We start from the raw sequence: 19,293 nt of genomic DNA, 5'->3' as shown, positions 1-19,293 counted from the left end.
TCAGTTGACATGGAGTTTCCGATGATATAGGACATCTATCGGTAGAAAGGCAATATAACCAACAGGTAATTTATAAGATTTTTGTACACAAAAAGTCTTAGTCAATCAACAGAATAACTTTGACTCAGCGTTTCATTCTTCAACATAGCGAATTCCACTTTTGCTCTTAACGAAGCCCTCTGTGACTCCTGAATTGCTCTTTGGTGATTATGTGTCGGTGATCTCGTGCGCATCCACAAAAATAAATTTTATGTCAATTGCTGGTTATGTTTGTCTTCAATTATCACCGCCATGGACTGTGTACGACTTTTATTAACCCTAGGGAGCGAGTTAAATGGTATACTTTTAAACTTACTTACTGTTACTGCACATGTGTACTTTTAACTTTCTTCAACTCCGCATTGTATGTTAACATTCATTTATCTGCACTGAAAAACAATCATTCAACCGAATAATGAAATGTTGTCATAAAGTGATCAGGAACTCGTAGCATTTGTTTTATTTAATGGGAAACTTGTAATTCCAATAATCACAACAATTCTGTGATATTGGACAATGGAGAAATTTTAAACGAAGTTTAGCCAAACTAAAATTTTATAAAAATAAATAATATAATATTCTCAACAATGCGAAAGGATCAAATAATAAACCAGATAATAATAATTCATAGTTTTAAAGGTTTTTTTCGCATTTCTAAACCAACCTGTACGCTTGCTGAACTCTAATTTACCTTAGCCTTTGTACAAACAATCGTTCTAAGATATATCATAATCTGAGATTTAGCATAATGCTTATACGATAATAACAAATATCAGTTGAAATTTCATCGTTGCAAAATAATGCATAATGTAACTCAAGCCTCAAGCTTCAAACCACCAGAATAGTTTAAACCATAATCCTAAAAGCACACAAAAAGATGAAAACCTCCTGAAAGTAAACTAATCATATTGAACTTTATCAAAATCATCTTTGTGCCATAACAGCAGAAAGCAGCTTCCGAAAAGCATCAATAAAGCTTTCGGGTTTATCGCTTTTACCAACAAGTCTTTCCAACCTGCAGTGTGCGCCTCACCTTTTTCTTTGCCTCACCTAGCGATCTCGTGAACAGCCCTACCCAACCTAAACTTGTTGATCGCCGGCAAGCGAGCGAGCGAGCTAGCAAGCTGGTTATGCGAGTGCCACAGCAGCGGAGGGATTCCAAGAAAAGTCACAGTTGATCGGAGGAGCCGGTTGCTGACGTGAGAAGCCACGATCGCAGGTGTCTTGGTTGGGCTCTCTTTTGTGCGACCGCATGCATGCACAAGAATGACGACGATGTGAGAGGTGAGTTTCTCACCTCCGTTGGTGTAAGTGTGCGCTAAGGTGATCCGAAACGTGGTGCGCAAAAGAAAAAATACACGTCGGCAGGTATTCCAGAGTGAACTTGCGCCGTGAACAGACGTTCGTTTCGTAGAGTGGCTCGCACGCGAATCCTCCGTCTTCGGTCTACCATTGGAGGAGGAGCAGAGGAAGAAGGAGGAGGAAGTGGATAAAAAAAACTAGTAGTTGATAATTGGTGTGGAGGGTGCGCGCGGCAAGGCACCTGACCAAATTAGTGCTGGAAACAGCGGAGTAAAATTCTCTGCATTTGCGCAGGAAACTGTCGACGTGTCTCGTTTGAGAGGTTTGTCACTAGCCAGTGTCCAGCTCTCTGGAATATTCCTGCCGGAGGTAAAATCAGTGCTGAGGCGGTGCTGCAGTTGAGGAAGTGTCGTGATTGTGATCACGTGTGTGAAGTATACAAGTGCATCAGGGAAATTGATCTACTGTGCACACAAAAGAAAGTCATAAAAGTGCGAGAAAAGTGATTCAAAGATTCGAGGGTAAAATCTTTCAGCCATATTTAAGTTGCTTAACTTTTCGCCTGTTATTTTTATCTCGCTTGAATCAAGTCGCGCAGCAGATACACCAGCAGTAAGAAAGAGCGCGATAGAAACGTGATCGGAATGTGGTGCCTGTAAGGCCTACGACCCAGTGAGTGTATTTATTTACGGGTGTACGGGCGTTACACAAGTGTTGGTGTCTGGATTAAAAGAGATCTGAACCTCAGCCTCAGGAATATTTGTGTGCTGTGTGTGGTGTTGGGCTGCCTTCTCGTTCACCGGACATTCTCGAAGTGTTTTTGGATAAGTAGCTGCTGGTTTCGCACCGCTGGATACCTGTTGTGTGACGTGGATAGATACGTACTGCCTTGTAACAGAAAATAAATAAGGGGAAGTGAGTGAAAGTTCAAGTTTTTTTTCGTCAGTATCTGAATGCTAAGAAGAAGCGAGTTCTTCTGAAGCAGAACTTCGACCGTTCATATGAAAGTACGAAACATGGGAGACTCGACGCCAATCTGTCGCTGTCGTGTTCTCTATCTCGGTAGTGCCGTACCCCGTCAGAGTAAAGATGGTTTGCAAGGTATTCAGGAACCGCTCAGATCCCTGTACCCTTCGGAAGGTGCAATCGGTGCCAAAGGAATCGATTCGTGGCTAAGTGTTTGGTCTAACGGTATCTTGCTTGAGAACGTGGATGAGAACCGCAAGCAGGTAACGAGGTTCTTCCCGATAGATTCCCTGCACTACTGCGCAGCGGTTCGACAGGTTTTGATCCCAGAACGGGGTAACAACAATCCGGAACCGAAGTTCCTCCCGTTGGATTCGCCATTCGCGCGGACTCCCCGTGCCCAGCATCCGCCAATTTTCGCTGCTATTTTGCGGCGAACAACCGGAATCAAAGTACTCGAGTGTCATACATTCATTTGCAAGCGGGAAGCGGCAGCCAATGCACTGGTGCGCTGTTGTTTCCACGCCTATGCAGACAACTCGTACGCAAGGCAACTTGAAGGGTCTGCCGGCAGCGGAAGTTCCAACAGTGTGTACGGTACGATCGGCGGCAAATCGAACGGTACGGCGGAAGGCGGCGGCTGGCGATCACGCACTGGTAGCACCTCGACGCTCAACAGCGTTGGCGTCAATAGTCGGCAGCAGGCACCAATTAACGGCGTTGGTGAAGCGTACACAGTGAAGAATCGTAAGTATTTTTGGATATCTACAATATCAGCTAATCTACAGACCTGTGGCGATGACTTTCAAAATCATCATACTTCTCGGGTGACATAGTGATTCGGGAAGTTCTTTGCGCAACGGAGCGTGTACCATCGGTTGGGGAGTTGGAAATTAATTGCCGACAGTCTCAGGGAAGCAAAACTAATGAAGCACTGATTGCTTCCGTCCGTTCGACACTGTCTCGAGATTGCGGTGACAAATGACGAATAGCGTTGAAAGACACTCCGTTTCACCGCTTGTAGGGTAATTTTGCAATTAAAGGTGTGACATTAGCATACGGACAGTAAACTAACGGGAGCTTGGCACAAACCAACATACTTTTTAAGCCGTCTATTTGTTGAGGACAAAATGACGCAAAGCTTCCTAACGACGTTGTGACAATCGCATTGCAATCGGAGCATTTGCTGCAGTGAATATCATGACATTTTGATTGTGTCGGCTGAAGCGGCTGTGTGGAGTGGCATCCAGTCACGTTTCTTTCGGCCTACTTGTCAAGTACCCATTTTGAGGTGCTGTAAAAAATTTGCAAACGTCGTCACCCGTTGCAATTTGTTTGCTATTGGAATGCCATTTCAGCTTGAACAGCAACTGAACTAACGAAAATACGAACATCGTTAGTTGTAGTGTTTCATAATTGCAACAGCAAGGTTAATCAAACGGGACCATGTGAAAATAACCAAAAATTGCAAACTATAGCACGAAGCCTTATAATCTAACTAGCAACAGGTCACCTTCTAACCACAGTTTCACTGCATGAAGTTTAACCTTGACAGTATAAATACATGCTGTGTCAGAGTTGTAAAACTACTGCATAGTCATAAATTAACGCCTCCTGCTAAGGTACCTTCCAGTGCATTTGCATACCCATTTTGTTTTTATTTTAAGCTCAGTTGGGCAAAAGGGTTTCCAACTCGCAGCACGTAATTTGTACGTTTTTGCATATACCGAAAGTTAAGGCTTTGTAAAACTTGCCAAATTTGCACCCTGTCGGCCGTCCAAGCCACCGAGCAACACAGCAGTGCCACCAGAAAGGTCTAAACTCGTTAGTGGCCTCTACGAAGACAGTAATTGAGGTTCAGAAGGCTGGTGTTGCTGGTAGCCGCTTGTGCTGTTGCACTTTTTCAATGTCATGAAACCGCTCCGCTAGAACCGGTTTGAACCGATGCCGCTGGTGTGTGACTAACAGTGAGGTCATGCTTGTGTTGATGTGAAAATGGACGTACAGCGTCTAGACGGAAAAACACTGGTCCACAGTTAGAAAAAGAAGAAGAAGGTTTTTGGCATTGGAATTGCGACTTACTTTGTACGGAAAACTTGTTATAATAAAAGTTTCAGCCAAAACTTTACCACAGTGAATACAGTCAAAGATTGGTCCAATCAAATTAGTTCCGTTATTTTTGCCATTCAAGGAAACTTAAAGCAAATTTAAAATAAAAATAAAAACTTTATTAATATGGTATGATAGCTTTTCTACCCAACAGAAAAATTACAATATTAACGTTTGTTTAGTAGCTAATTAGAAAAATGAAAAGCACAATAGTGTAAAAGCTAACTTGTTATTGGAATACATTAATTAAAATACTTTATGTTACTTTAATTTTAACTTTAAGCTTTTTGGATGAAAACGTAAACAAGTCCAATAAATAATTGAATTTTGAGCTGAACAAAACACTTTAAACAAGTTTCAGCCAAACCGTTTTGGGCTGCTGCTGGGTTTGTTACAGTATCTACAAGAAATTTTTGAGCCATTAAAATGTAAACAAACGTAAAGCCGAGTGAATTTACCAGAGGGGATTCACTGCTGTCAAATTTCATATATGTGTGCGTTATCGCAGATCAGCTCTGGTCCATGACGTTTGTAACTATGTATAAACAATAATGGAGAAAAAATCACTACACAACGCATTATTCATAAATGTTTTCGCGATTTCTCGAGTTTTGATAAAAAACGCTCCAATTCTATAATATTTCACATCGATCAAGTTAATGACCAGAAACCAGAACAAACAGACACAATGATGCCAAATATATTGGTTACACGATGTTCGACAGATAGATCCCCCTGGAATTTACCATACAACATGTTTACTGAATAGCCGTTCTAATTACCAAAGTTTCCTAAACTGAATAGCGAGCGAGTTGAAACTTGGGATCTAATCACATGTTGCTATATAAAGGTCAACACCACCGTTCATATTCACTTACTCTCATCAAACAACCCTTCAGTATAATTTTCGTTAGCAAGTTGGGATCTTCCTCTTATCACATAACACATCCTCACTTACAACAGACACGGTTTTAATGTCTGCCTGTTTAAAGCGAACTTAAAACGGAAGAATAATTTTGCGAAAACAACGCACATTAAACCTAATAGAATCCGTCCACCAGAAGTCATTTATGGAAATGCATACAAAAGAATAACTGTTGCAATAAAAGTTGCTATAAAAGTAACGCTCGCAGTGCTTCTAGAAGTTTCACGGTTAACAGATCGCGTCTATAAAACTCAACACAACTAGTAAACGCATGAAAAATGAATGACCATCAAAAATTAAAACACAAGAAGAAAATTCCGCTGCCGCAATTCACATCTACTCCTACATCTATAGTGTCGGTTAAGCGGTAATGTAGGAAGTCATAAGCTTTATTTATTGGGTATGTGTTTAAAAGTCATCACATAACAATTAGTTTTTTTCTCGTTGAAAAAACACTTATTGCAACATTTTTTCAACTGTAAGATGTAGTTATGAAAACTACTGTTAAAACGTTTAAGCTGCAGAAATGTTTGCTTTGGAACCTTGACCTTTTCTTGTTTGTTTGTTAATTACAATAAACAGCAGGAGTTAATTATGTGGAATCTCATTATACTAACCTAGACAAGACGCTTGATAAGCTTAGCAATGAGCAGATCATTGAAACATTGTATTTTTGACTAATGGCAACATGTGTTTTCACAGGTATTTTGGGACGTTTTACCATGCGTGAGGGCTTTTCTCTTCTACTTAGTGAATCATTCAAAGAATTTTGTTTTTGAAACTATCAATCATATAATGCTACTTTACGAACTAATTTCATTTTTTGTCATATTGACTTACATTTTAAGTTTAGTAAAGCGGGCAATGTATGTAGTTTCGCGGGAATGCGAAGATGAACGGAAATGAAGGTGTGACTAGAATTAGAAAAAAATTTCCCTCGTCCAGACGGGACTCGAACCTGCAATCTCCGTTGTCTCCGGCAAGGTGTACATCTTCGCATTCCCGCGAAACTACATACATTGCCCGCTTTACTAAACTTAAAATCATATAATGAATAACACTGAGAAGAAAAAAGGAATATCTTAATAACTATCTATATGTATGCAAATGAATATTAAAAAATGACACATTACTATTATTATTAATTATTTGACTTGCATTCCAACTATTACTGGACTTGTTTATTTATGTTTTTTAAGCAATGTTCAACGGAAAACTAATAATGTTAGATAACGCACTAATATCTCTTTTTTTACTGATTTGGTCTAGGGGCTAGACAAGTTTATTTTTAACATAAATATTTCAGTACTATTTTACGATATTGGTAGATATATTTTGATATTTATTATTCATCTGTCACATTCATATCACACCGACAGACTCCGACAATGATGTACTGTCAAGGAGTTGTAATATAGGTAGACGGGGCCGAAAATGCAACGATAAATACTTTGTAATATCAAAAATTGGAAATATTTCGCAATATATCAATAATGTCTTGCCTTGGATTTGGTCCTATTTATTGCAAATTAGAAGTTGTAGCAGTTTTCAAAGAAAACTTTTTAAAGGTTTTTGATTGTGCAACACGACAAAAACGTAAAAAAGTGTTTGAGTAAATAAACAATGAAATCGCAATTCTCTTGAAAATAGCTCGAAAAATGATTGATTCTGATTTACATTGAAATTCATCATGCACAGATAAAATCAATGCCTGACAGTCATTTTCAGCTGAAAATCGTCAGGCAGTAGTGAAGCTATTAACCTAAACTTTCAATTTGTTTCGAGCACTTAGTGGGTCATATGAAACTGCTCGAATGCTCTTGCATTGATTAACAACTGAAGCGCTCAAAAAAAAGTCCGTTTGTAGATTTGAGTTTGCAGATATTAAGTCGCAGATATTTATAGTTTTTCCATAGTTTCTGCAGATTTTTATCTTAGTCTCGGAGATATTTATGCAGACTTTCTTAAAATGCGTGCATCTCTGATTAAGAGCGAAGGTTAACAGCGAGTGTATCTAACCTCACTTTTTTGGAAGGTCAACACTACCTACTATCAGAGTCTATGTTTATAACATATAGTCGGGCAAAGTTGAAACCAAAGGAACCAAATTAACGTCAAACAAGGGTACCAATCGAGCAATGTAAATAAACAAAGTGATAATGTTACGAGTTAATGAACAGTGTTGTAATTGAGCGTGATATAGAACGGGTTTTCCGAAGTTTCAACTACATCCAGCATAAACCTGTAGACTGGTTCAGTCACATTTAACAAAGCATCACCGGTGTAATCTTTTAGAACTCAAACCTTCGGCAGAATTTCATAAAACGATGTTCGCTTATACATGGTGAAAACCGGAATGCCTTTTCCTAACCCTCGCTGTACATTTGACCAAGGGGCTTTGTGGCTGTCAAACTCCATACATTTTTCATCTACTACTCATTGATTCTGGTACCCACTTTTTGGTTGGTTCGCCCTGAAACAACTGAAATAGAAAAAATGTTCCATAATTGTCAGTAGACTTATTCTCGAATAAATATCTTCATAGATGAAAAAACAAGAACTCAACGTTTGTTTTCGGTACAATGTGCGCTTTCAATGACTAAGATGATTTTTGTAAGCATTTGAAATGAAATATTGACGCCGTGATGAATTTATGATTGGTAGGCGAAATTTTGACGTTTATAGTCCCCTGCATTTGACAGAGTATAACATCGAAGATACGAAAACGTCAAACCTGATACGAGAATGTCGAACCTGATATAAAAACGTCAATGACGGTCGATTTTTTTTCTTCATTTTGCTGTTTCAGTTGGGGCTTAGCCCCTGCGCTTCTCAAGTAGACACAGTGGATCTGGTTTTTAGCCAAAAATCGATGTAATCTAAAAAAAACTCTTTATAATTCATATATGAGCTTTCCGTTCGAAAATAAAAGGAACGACGAAAGACGAGAGTTTTGTATTAATAGCAAACACAAGCAAGAAAACAGAAAAAAGCAAAATCATGAGATTTGACGTTTCTATGTAGTACTCGATGTTATAACTCATAGAACATTCCCTGGGGAAAACAGTACTTTATAGTTCTTGGCAACAAACGGTACAACAACTGTGTTGCCGGAACGATAGGCTTTTTATTTGCGCGACTCTAAATAAACATAGACTCTGCCTACTTTATACTTTACTTGGGTATTGGACTTTCTGCTTTTCTGTTGGAACAATCGTGTGCGTAGCGGAATTGTTGCTTAGTTTATAATTGTTCTCAGTTAGATGACACCTCACACACAACATTTAGAGGGCATTTTGGTCAAAACTGAACAAAATTTGCCAGAATCGAAAACAAAACTGCATCGCACGAAGATCCTGTGGTTGGTTGTGGTGCTGGAATCTTCCAATCTATAACCTCCGGCGAGTACCCCCGTAATTATTGCAATGAGCCCTCGGTACCTGGTGCATCATTTTCTAGTCAATCCAACTTGCAGTCAAACCCACGCATTGAAGGATGTTTAGCCGACGACGATGTGCGCATCGACTACCAAAAAGTCGAAGGCATGAACTGCGATGTGAATGACCACGACCTAGTTGCATCCGACGACTGCTGCGATGTTATTGTGGTAACTGAAGCCTGGTTCGACTCAGATGTTCGGCTTCGACTTCGGAATTTTTCGCTGCGATTGAGGGCCGGCAAATAATTGAAAACTTTCAGGCCTTGTCCCGATAAATATAAAACTAGCAAAGTCTTTCTGTGTGGAATTTATGTTCCACCCGATCGAGTACGCGATGATACTCTACTCGAGGCTCACTCCCGATCTGTCATGTCAGTAGTCTATATGGATACCGCGAGTTTTTTGTAATCGGGGATTTTAATTTATCCGGTATTACCTGGCGAATCGAACGACGGTTTTTGCAACCGTATCCCGTTTACTCTATTTTGAACATCGGAGCTTTACGGTTTTTCGATTGTTACAGTTCTGTCACGAAGCGACAGAACAACTACGTGACAAAGGTGACAATCGCTGTTTGGATCTATGTTTCATCGGCCCACAGAACGTGTCCCATATTATTTCGCTTCGCACTCTCCATCAATCCTAGCCCTTAAGAACCATTGGTTGAATCATACGAAAACCATCACACCTGTTTCATACGACTTTCGGAATGCTGCGTCGACTCTCTCGCACATAACGTTGCACGCAATTGAACATGCCGTTCACAAGACAGTTAGCCTCGGGTGACTCGCGACCTCCACATGTTGAAGGCCAAAAAAGAGCTGCGCTTCGGACGTACTCTAGATTTAGTATACTCTCGTGGCAGGACAGATACAAGAGGTTGAACACAGTGTACAAAAGGACCTGTCAGAATTCTTTCAGACGACATTCTGCATTCTGCGATATTTGAAGGCTAAAAGAAAAACATTTTTGAGGTACATTAACGTCACTCGTAAGGAATCTTCCTTGATCCATGACTTTTGATGGTAAGGTTACATCCAAACCAAAGATGATCTGCCAGCTCTTTGTCGAAAAATGTGCGCAATCCTTCTGCGACAAAGTGGTCCCGGCTGACCAAGTAACCCAGGCTGTTTGTAACGTTCCGCTAATGGTTTGGATTCTTTTAGTAGACCCAACGTTGATAAAGCAACGGTCTTTAAAGCCCCCTCCACATTGAAATCAGCGTCAAAACCTGGCCCGGGTGGAATCCCGTCCGCATCTTTGAAAGAGCGCATTGAAAATCTGTCTGCTCTTCAGCTCGTGTTTCAAGTGAGGTATGTATGTACACAAAAAAGGAACCGAAAGGATACAAACAGCTACCGAAGAATATCGTCGTTATGTGCCATATCCAGGTTGTTTGAGCTTGTGATCATGACCCCTCTGCACTCGCATTGCAAACAATACCTGAGCAACATGGATTTGTACTGTTTGTACTGGAAGATCAACCAGTACAAACGTACTGTGTTTTACGTCACATGTTGCGAAAAGCTTAGCGGATCGCGCTCAACGGACGGACGTTATCTATACCTATTTGTATGCGGCGAATCAATCATTCCTTTACGATTGCTATACTCGGTATGAACGTGTTGTGTTGATGCTGTCCCATCTTGTCGGTCGTAAACTAATTATAACAATGGATGATTGTCAAGCAAAAGCTTTTTCGGTTTCGCCTGGAATATCCCACAAGGCAGCCGCTGGGGAGCGATGGTCTTCCTGTTGTACTGGAATAATGTGAGCTATGTACTTAAAGGCCCTCGTTTGTCTCTCCCGGACGTTTTGAAGATATTCATTAAGATCCTTTCGATGATTAATGTACCCAGACTCCAGCGGGGTTTTGACACTTTCATAAATTGGTGTAACCTTGCATGCAAACATTGCATGCTTGTCAATCCTGTCAGTTGTGATGACGGAAACGCAAACTCTATATACCTAGTTGTCTAACGAATACATTAAATACCGTATATCACAGAGAAATCTTTGAATAAACATAAAAAAAACAACCTAAAATGTGCCACTTAGGCACCATTTGGGTGCAGAAGAAAATCTCCTGAAAACCAGATGCAAACCGTTTAAAATAGGTTCGGGGTGATTGAAACAGTGTCCCTTGAAAGTTAGCTAAATCCGTTTTGTTATCTGAAAACAAGTGCTGACAGAAAAAAAGATAGTTGTTCTTAAATTGCTAAAAATAGGCTCCCTACCCTAAATGGTTAGAAACTAGACAAATTTTTTGAAAGACATCTACTGACATTTGACATTACATAATTTCGAATCAAACTATTCATTAGGGCTAATGTAATATATAGTAATTATAGTAGTTAATATATAGTTAATTTTAGTGTCCGATGATGATGAGTGAAAGCCAGTAGTGACTCGAAACGTACGGACAAACTGGCAAATGTAGTTTGATTTATTTACTCCGCCGAAAACTGTCGATCACAAGAAGCAATTAAATTAATGTAATAGTACAACATCTTGTATTTTTTCAAAGATGTATTAACTATGTTTAACAAACAGTAAATAATTTATTTGACACGGCACGATACGAAACAGTATAGGCTGTTAGAGTAATATTCAATTTTTACCATCAAACGTTTACCGGCATCAGCGGAAGACTGAATGCAAACATCCAGTGAAAGCAAAACTCGCACAACTACATCGGGAAGCTTTCGTGTAGCTATTAATAAGGAGCATACCAGTGTAACAAACAAAAAAAACACCACAACCCGGTCAGATTGCTGGAACAGGCAGGCAGAGACCTTTCGAATGACGTGCCGTGAGAAGCCGATTGTATGCAACGGTTGAAATAACATTGAAACAATAACACCTTAGCTTGGCCAACCGGAATCCACCTGCGAAAGTCACACCGCCAAGATGGAATCAGCTTAGCTTTTTTTCTTCTTCTTCTCATTGCTCTGCCGTATGTAAAGGTTTATATACCTGTGCAGAGTCGTTACCTGTTCCGGCTGTGGAATGTCAGGGTCTGCCGGTGACGACAATGGGCAATCATTGTAGAGAATGAGGAACTCCGATTATGGCAATGAATTGAGTATCATACACCTTTCCACACAGCCAGCCTTAGGTGAATGACAGTGCAATGCAGTTTGGCAGTTAGTGTGAACTGAAATTGCCAATGCTTCAAATAGCTACATTTGGGTGTTATTTGACTGCCGCAGTCAACAGCTGAGCAGAAGTCACATTTTGTTTCTGAGGTTGTAAAATTTTCACACCAGTTGTTGTAAATTCTGTTCGACCCATATTTCAATTTATGCTATATTTTTCTTCAATTCGACATTCGTGCAGAAGTACTAATAGATTGATAATTTATTAGACTTAGTGTTGGTAACCATAGAATCCACCAGCTGATTTTTGTTCACTTTTTAAATACCGAACATCCAAATGTGTATGCTCTTTATATTGGGTTACAGTAACAATTTTACTTTCAATAATGAAAAGGATTGCACCAAACATAACACCCATCGACCATTCCAAATTGTTTGAACGATTTCTCCAACTTGACCATAAGAAGCACTAAAGCACCGTAGGTGTTAGTCCTCTCGCTCACCCGTGCACACCGGTTCAGTTCCCCACTACACCCTTGGGCACAACTCAGCGAGGTTCAACGAACCACCACCGGCTTGGCAAGAAGTGAAAATTCGGACACACTTAAATTGAAACGACTTCGCATCTATCCGCAAATCAGTCGAACCAGAGAGTGCGGCCTGAGTTTGCGCACTATCCGGAAGCAAGTTTTACACGTAACGCCGTAACGTCCTATGCCTGGCAGGCGAGTCATTTCGGGTGCTTTCTCTTAGCGGTCAGCAAAACTGCGCAGCCGCTGCTGGCCGGCCGGTCGGTGCGAAATGATTGATCTTCGTCGCTAAGGCCTAACCCATCAACGAATGATTCGCTGCTGGCTGATCTTTACCTCCACCTCTGTGTCAAGTTCGGCTGAAAGCCATAACGAACAGGCACGCGCATTGGTGTTGGTGTTTTTGCGACGTAGATTGATTGATCGGATGGATTTAATTAATTAAAGTTTCAATTTTCGTTGTTCAGATTCGATTTTATGACATAAAATGAGATGAAGTTGACTTTGGAAATCGATTACAACGTGAGTTCATACGGTTATTTGCACTCCGTCATAGGCTGTGTGATAACCTGTTTTGAAAAAGTCATTTTTATAATAAAATGCTACACGGCTGGTTTTGTTTTTTTTTATATTGTTACATATAAAAATACATAAGTTAACTTAAACTACTTCAACAAACATTAACAAAAAAGATAGATTTGAACAAACAACAAATGTTTTCCATTTTAAATTTGTCAACTATAACTTTTAAAACAAAACAATATTTATTTTAATAGATATTGCTAACCGTTACTTCTTACTGTGTTAAAGAGCCTAATTATATTTGAAAATAAATGAGTTTAGAACCAAAATAAAATAATTCCTACTTTGCTTTAGCAAAAAAACAATGCGCCGTTCTCATGATTTATATTGCCAATTAGCGTTTCACCCACGTCTGAGCGTAACGGTACGCTGTAAGCTGAAGCGTTATCTACGTTGATGTGTATCAGTGTAAACATCGTTATATTGAATACATGGATTGTATTTTCTGCTGTCACGGTTTTCAAAATTATCTTCAATCGAGTAATCAATAAATCAAATAAATGTACTGGAAGCAGTGCTGAGAATATTCACTGTCATGATATTCAAAAGCAGCGATTTTCAGCCTTCTTTATGTTGATACTCGTACTACCCATGCGAACATTGATATTCATGATACCAAACAACCGATGAACACCGACCGAATAAACTTAACCACTCGTGTTGTTATTTTGAACGTCAATAATAAAAATCATTTCAGAACAGTGAAAATCAAAACAACCTCATTCGACAAATTAGACTGTACCGTGCGGTGCACTGTATCTGAACAAACTTTCACTACTTGGATTGATAATTACCGAAACTTCTCTGAATATCATTTACAAGGCCTTTGATATTCATTCCACTGTTTTCTCATTGAATATGGTAAACGAAATTCATGCTTTGTCGCACACTGAAAATAAATCACACGCTAATCCCTAATGCCCTCCCCATATGAATGTCAATAACCGAACCTAATTATTCAATTATGTCGACCCATATCGATTTTCATTGGAATCCACTGTATTTTAACGTGTTTTGGCATTTGACGTGAATAAGCATTAAAATCTGAGTGTAAAATTTTTGATTTTGGTATGCATGACATGGCAAACCGAAGTGTAAGACACTTGATTTTGTTCTGTGAACTGAAACGCCAGTGTATTCCACGTAGATATGAAATGTTTCATCTATTAGCACAGAAGTAAGTGGAATCCACTTGGCAGTAACGTGTCGATTTTTTACAGTGTAGTGAGCATTGGTTACTGAGTTGCACCATAAAATAAATTTGCTGACACTGAGAGTAATTCAATTCATCAACTCCTAAATAAATATCGATAATCTAAGGCACTGACTGGAAGTGAATGTGGAGCATTATTTTGTCCCTGTCACTTTCGCTCATTTTATGAGAAGTTGTCGAAAATGACGGTTCATTTCACATATTTATCAGTTCGCTACCAGAAGATCGTGTTCAATGAATTCTGATACAATTACCAAATTACGATTAATGATATGTAAATATCACACATTACAGTTCTGAGAGCTTCACCAACTCCAAACGCTTTTCGATTTCATGGGTATTTCATCCCAGAGGTCCTAGATAACCCCTTTAAACTGTTCCAAGAGATTTAGTAATCGGCAAGCTTCGACATTATGTAGGACCAGACAAAAAGGTCTCAAACTTTAACGACTTGAAGTGTTCTTGCAGATCGTGACCGACCGGTCACACAAAGAATAAATCTCGCTTAACCCTACAGGGTTCTAGACTTTGAATTTTATGCATAACGGCGGTCACCGGCTATTTAAACGGCTATACCTTGACTTCTCGGAGTTACTTCATCGCATAGCAAAAACAAAAAACACCACTGACAGACAACTAACATTATGTGAATGCATACATAGTTTAACAACTCTGATTATTACTTTCATGTGATATATGGAAAAATCGGAAAAAAACTCGAAAACTTGTATTTGAATACATTGAACACGGTGTATGAAAATTTATGTTGAATTTGTGGAATTATTTCGACACTATTGGAAGAAATCGGAATGCTACGAGACGTTGCACTTAATTTCTTAGCTTTGTTTTCAAACTCATTGTACAGCAAACAAATAATGTTGAATTCGGCAGCATTGCAGTGGTTACCTAGGTTACGGATGTAGTACGTAATCAATAACAACGAAAACCTAGGTAAACTACTACGACGTTATACGGTTTCGTTCCGGCAGCAACACTATGATGAATATTGGAGCATCATAATATGAAACTTGGGTTTCAAATGGTCGGGTTGACAACCTGAAAGGAGCGGCAACCTGGCTCCGATCCTCACATGATCCTATCCTTGTTGAGGTGCGGCTCAAACAGCGGCTTAATTTGAAATGTTCTTCCCCGGAAACTACACTAAAGATGGTAACTCCATCACGGGGTTAGGAAACTATAGGCCAACTACCTACTGTCTCCGAAACCTTAGAAGCGTTACAGAAACCGACGGAGGAAGATTATGAACTAATATTGTTACAACGACAGGCTGCGCTCATTAAGTGAGAACCAATTCATGAGAGGATAATGGTGGCCAAATTCACGAGTTCAAAACCTAGCCGTATTCTTTTTTTCCTTTTGGGTACATTTTCCACTGCAACCAGAGATTTTATCTTTTGTGGCAAGCCCCTTTTTGATGTAAGCCTCATCAGGGTGTCGTACCACTATAAGGTTGAATGGTTTCCATTTCTGAATATAGGCATCGTCCCAATAAGGTATTATTGAACGAATAAAGTTTACTGTCTTATTGGGAGAAGTCATCCAGATATCTAATGGTTGTATTAAGTGTTTATCAAAGAATTGCTTCCTCTTTTGAAAAAGTGCTTCACAGCTACATAATAAATATTCCGAGGTTTCTTTATCTAGGTTACAAAAGCGACAGGCATCATTTTGCAATTTACCTATCTGTTTAAAGTAATATTTACTTGGGCAGTGTCCCGGAACGGCCACTGAAGGTACATAAGTCTTTTTTTGAGATACTGAACCTAGCCGTAATGCAATGTTTTGCTGTCGAGCTACAGAACAAGAAGAGCTTTTATTGTCAACTAACTACTATCGTGGATAGAGTTCCAAAAGGTGACAACAAGATCTACACAAGCGACTTCAATCCAAAAATCGGCTCCGATAACATGGACTATGAACGTGTCATGGGGTGTCATGGCCTCGGAGAAATAAGCGAGAACGAAGACCTCTTTGAAGAATTCTGTGGCGGCAACGGCAAGTCACGTGGGATATACCGAAAATCAGATCGACCACATCTGCATTAGCCAATAATAAAGACGAAGCTTTCTTGATGTCCGGAATATACCTAGTGCTGACATCGCATTTGATCATCACCTTCTGATTAGCGAGACTCGCCTACGTATTGCGCGGATTTACCGTCGGAAGTAGAGGTGCAGACTAAAAGATCCAACTGTAAAGAGATTGTCCGTTGGCGAACTGGAGATCAGAGCAGGGGATATTCTCGACGGTGGCCACGTAGAGCAACAATAAACGGCCACCAAGAACGCCTTTTTTGGGTCTGCTGCACACCCAGAAGAAAAGTGAATCACAGATGGAAGCTGTTGGAAGACAAAGAGGGGAGAGAGGCAAAGCCATTAACGGTATCCGGTTTTGAAGAGGGAAGTTAAACGCTCTTGTACACGGGACAAGCAAGCGTGTGCGGACTTCCTGGCTGATAAAGAGAACCACAGCAAACGGTGATATCCGGCTCTTCTACGATATCTCACGACACCTTAGTGAGGCTAGGATGAATTCAAGGGTGAAAGGGAAACCGCGATCGGACAGCTATTTACCAATTAAAACGCTGGTTTTAAGCACTTCGAACAAGATCTTCAAGTTTCGACAGCCGACCAGCCATCACTCACGTCAACTCCAAGGACCCTTCACTACAGTTGAGATTGCATATCAGCAGTGATACTCAAGGGTGACCCCATGCTATCCGCAAGAGTAGTGTCTGGAATATCTTTTCTGTAATATCTAGGACACTGCGACAAATTCGGGCGACTGGATGCAAGGCAGCCTCCAAGAAAGGTGAATTGACTGTATGCGACAATTTGTGAGGTATAATGCTACAGTGCATTGTTCGCAAAGTCCTGTGCAATTATCCTAGATCGGATACAGGAGAAGATCGACAGCAGCAGGCAGGATTCCGTACCATACGATACTGTGTGTACCCTATTGTAACGATCCGCACTGTCCGGAAGCAGATCAATGAATTTCAAGAGTTCCTTTGTTTGGTATTCACTGACTACGAAAAAACTTGACTGACTTAATCACGAAAATCTGAGGGGCAGATCAGAAGGGGGGTTGGGGGGGGGGGCAGAAGTTTCATATAAAGTCGTCAACCTCATCAAAGCTCAGTATAAAACATTCAAATGCAGAGTACTGCGTAACGGGGCCTTTTCCGACCATATTCGGATAGTCGCCGGTGTGAGGAAAGGAGGTTCCTCATTGCTATCGACGAGATCATGCTGGGTGCGATTGACCGCGTTCCGAACCGTGGGCTTTGATTGCCTATCACCATGGAGCACCTCAACGCACAACGACGCGCTGACATGCAGAGTAAGCTTGACGACCTGGCTGTACGCTTCTCAACGGCTGTTCTCAACATCAACGTCAACAAATTGTTTGAAATCACTATTTAGGTGTTGAAATGAATATGGGAGTGTTGTGAAAAATGGCTGCTTTTTCAAAATTTGGGATAAATTTCACTTAGTTAACTATATTTCCAAATATTCAATGATTTCTCTTAGTGAGATGAGAAATGGAACAAGTATCCTATGTTGAACAAAATTATCGTAAATATCACCATAAATTGTTGCAATCCTGAATTACGACGATTTGCTCACTTCACGGCCAGGAAGACAGCTTTTACCTACACTCAAAATATTTTTCACGTTATTGTTACGTGAATTTCCTGTACTTATTCATTTTCTGTCATTTTGCATGATTTATGTGACAAACATAACATCTACGTGAAAATCACATGCATACTATGTATTATCACGTAGCATCTACGTCAATTTGGCAACGTCAAACAGAATGAAGTATCGCGTGAACTCTCCGTGCGAAAATACACAGAAATCAAAATGGCGAAGCTGTTGTTTGATTCAGTTTTTGAACATGAAAGGAATTTCTCGATGACTTCCCAATAAGTGAGCTTTAGAAAAACCATAAGAATTTGGCATCGAGATTTCACACAGATTCAGTTCAAATTGCGAGGAATTTCCTGAACATGAACAGTTGCAGCTAACGCAAACGAATATCGCAACATCATTTTGCCATTTTGAATGTCGTTTAATACATTTACAAATTGGCGGTATTGCATGCCCAAGCGACTTATCAAGCAACATATTTGGATAATTTCTAGTCTCTAAAGAATTTGGGAAACCACAATCGCAAATTATATGTTGTATGAAACGTAGAACCTATCAGACAATCAAATGCTTTTCACTTTACCGGTAGTTAAATTCTACGTGAAACTCACATGAAATGCATATGTCTACTGCATAAGATTCATAGGAAAAATCATCTCACCAGTTCATGATGAATTCAACTGACAATCACGTAAAATCTACGTGAAAATGACAGTGAAAAATATTCACATAACTTTTCCGGTAATTATAACGTGCAAAATATTTTGAGTGTAGGAGCAAGACACTACTGAAACATTGCGATATATTTCGAATATTCAATATTACAAAGTATTTATCGTTCCAATTTTGGGCATCTTTCTATCTATATCATAGCTTATTGACGTTACATCACGTTACACTATTCGCCCTGACGGAATTGAATCACCTTCTTCACACACATTGAACTGTATGCGAATTTCAGGGAAATTTACCGAAATGGTTGCTATCACATTCACCCTTGAAGAAATTCCTATCCCCTGCACTCAGAGAGTAAACAAATTGAAGGTGGCAGCACCGTAACTCCGTCAGAGCGAATTGTGAGAGGAATGTCAATGTGACAGTTAAACGTTATATATCAAAATATATCAACCTAGAGTACCTATAAATATAACTAGAGTGGCGCCCTGTCATCCAAATAAACCCTGGTAACACCGGTAATACTATCAATTTCCCCGCACGAGTCTAATAGGTTGTTTGCTCGATTGGAATGACACTGACAAATAATTTCAATTTCAATTTTGACAATGTCACCATTCTGTATATATTCACAGGCACTCTATATCAAACAACATCGTGTAATATTGTCGAAATATTTTTAATGAAAATAAACGTGTCTAGCCCCAAGATTTTTACAGTCAAATAAGTTTAACGTTT

At 39.7% G+C, this 19,293-nt stretch overlaps 1 protein-coding gene across 1 annotated transcript in view; it reads left to right on the top strand.

The window, feature by feature from the left end:
* Positions 1–1,422: 1,422 nt before the first annotated feature.
* The window catches only part of LOC129733236 (uncharacterized), a 38,623-nt gene continuing 20,752 nt past the window's right edge, over positions 1,423–19,293 (top strand). The window contains exon 1 of the mRNA XM_055694914.1: positions 1,423–3,054. Coding sequence (XP_055550889.1) covers positions 2,343–3,054 — 712 coding nt within the window. The 5' untranslated portion in view covers positions 1,423–2,342. The remainder of the gene's footprint in view (positions 3,055–19,293) is intronic.

The sequence above is a fragment of the Wyeomyia smithii genome, chromosome 3, assembly GCF_029784165.1.
Source record: "Wyeomyia smithii strain HCP4-BCI-WySm-NY-G18 chromosome 3, ASM2978416v1, whole genome shotgun sequence".
NCBI classification, from domain to species: domain Eukaryota; kingdom Metazoa; phylum Arthropoda; class Insecta; order Diptera; family Culicidae; genus Wyeomyia; species Wyeomyia smithii.
Note: the sequence above shows the minus strand (reverse complement) of the source record. Positions and strands in the feature narration are given on the sequence as shown.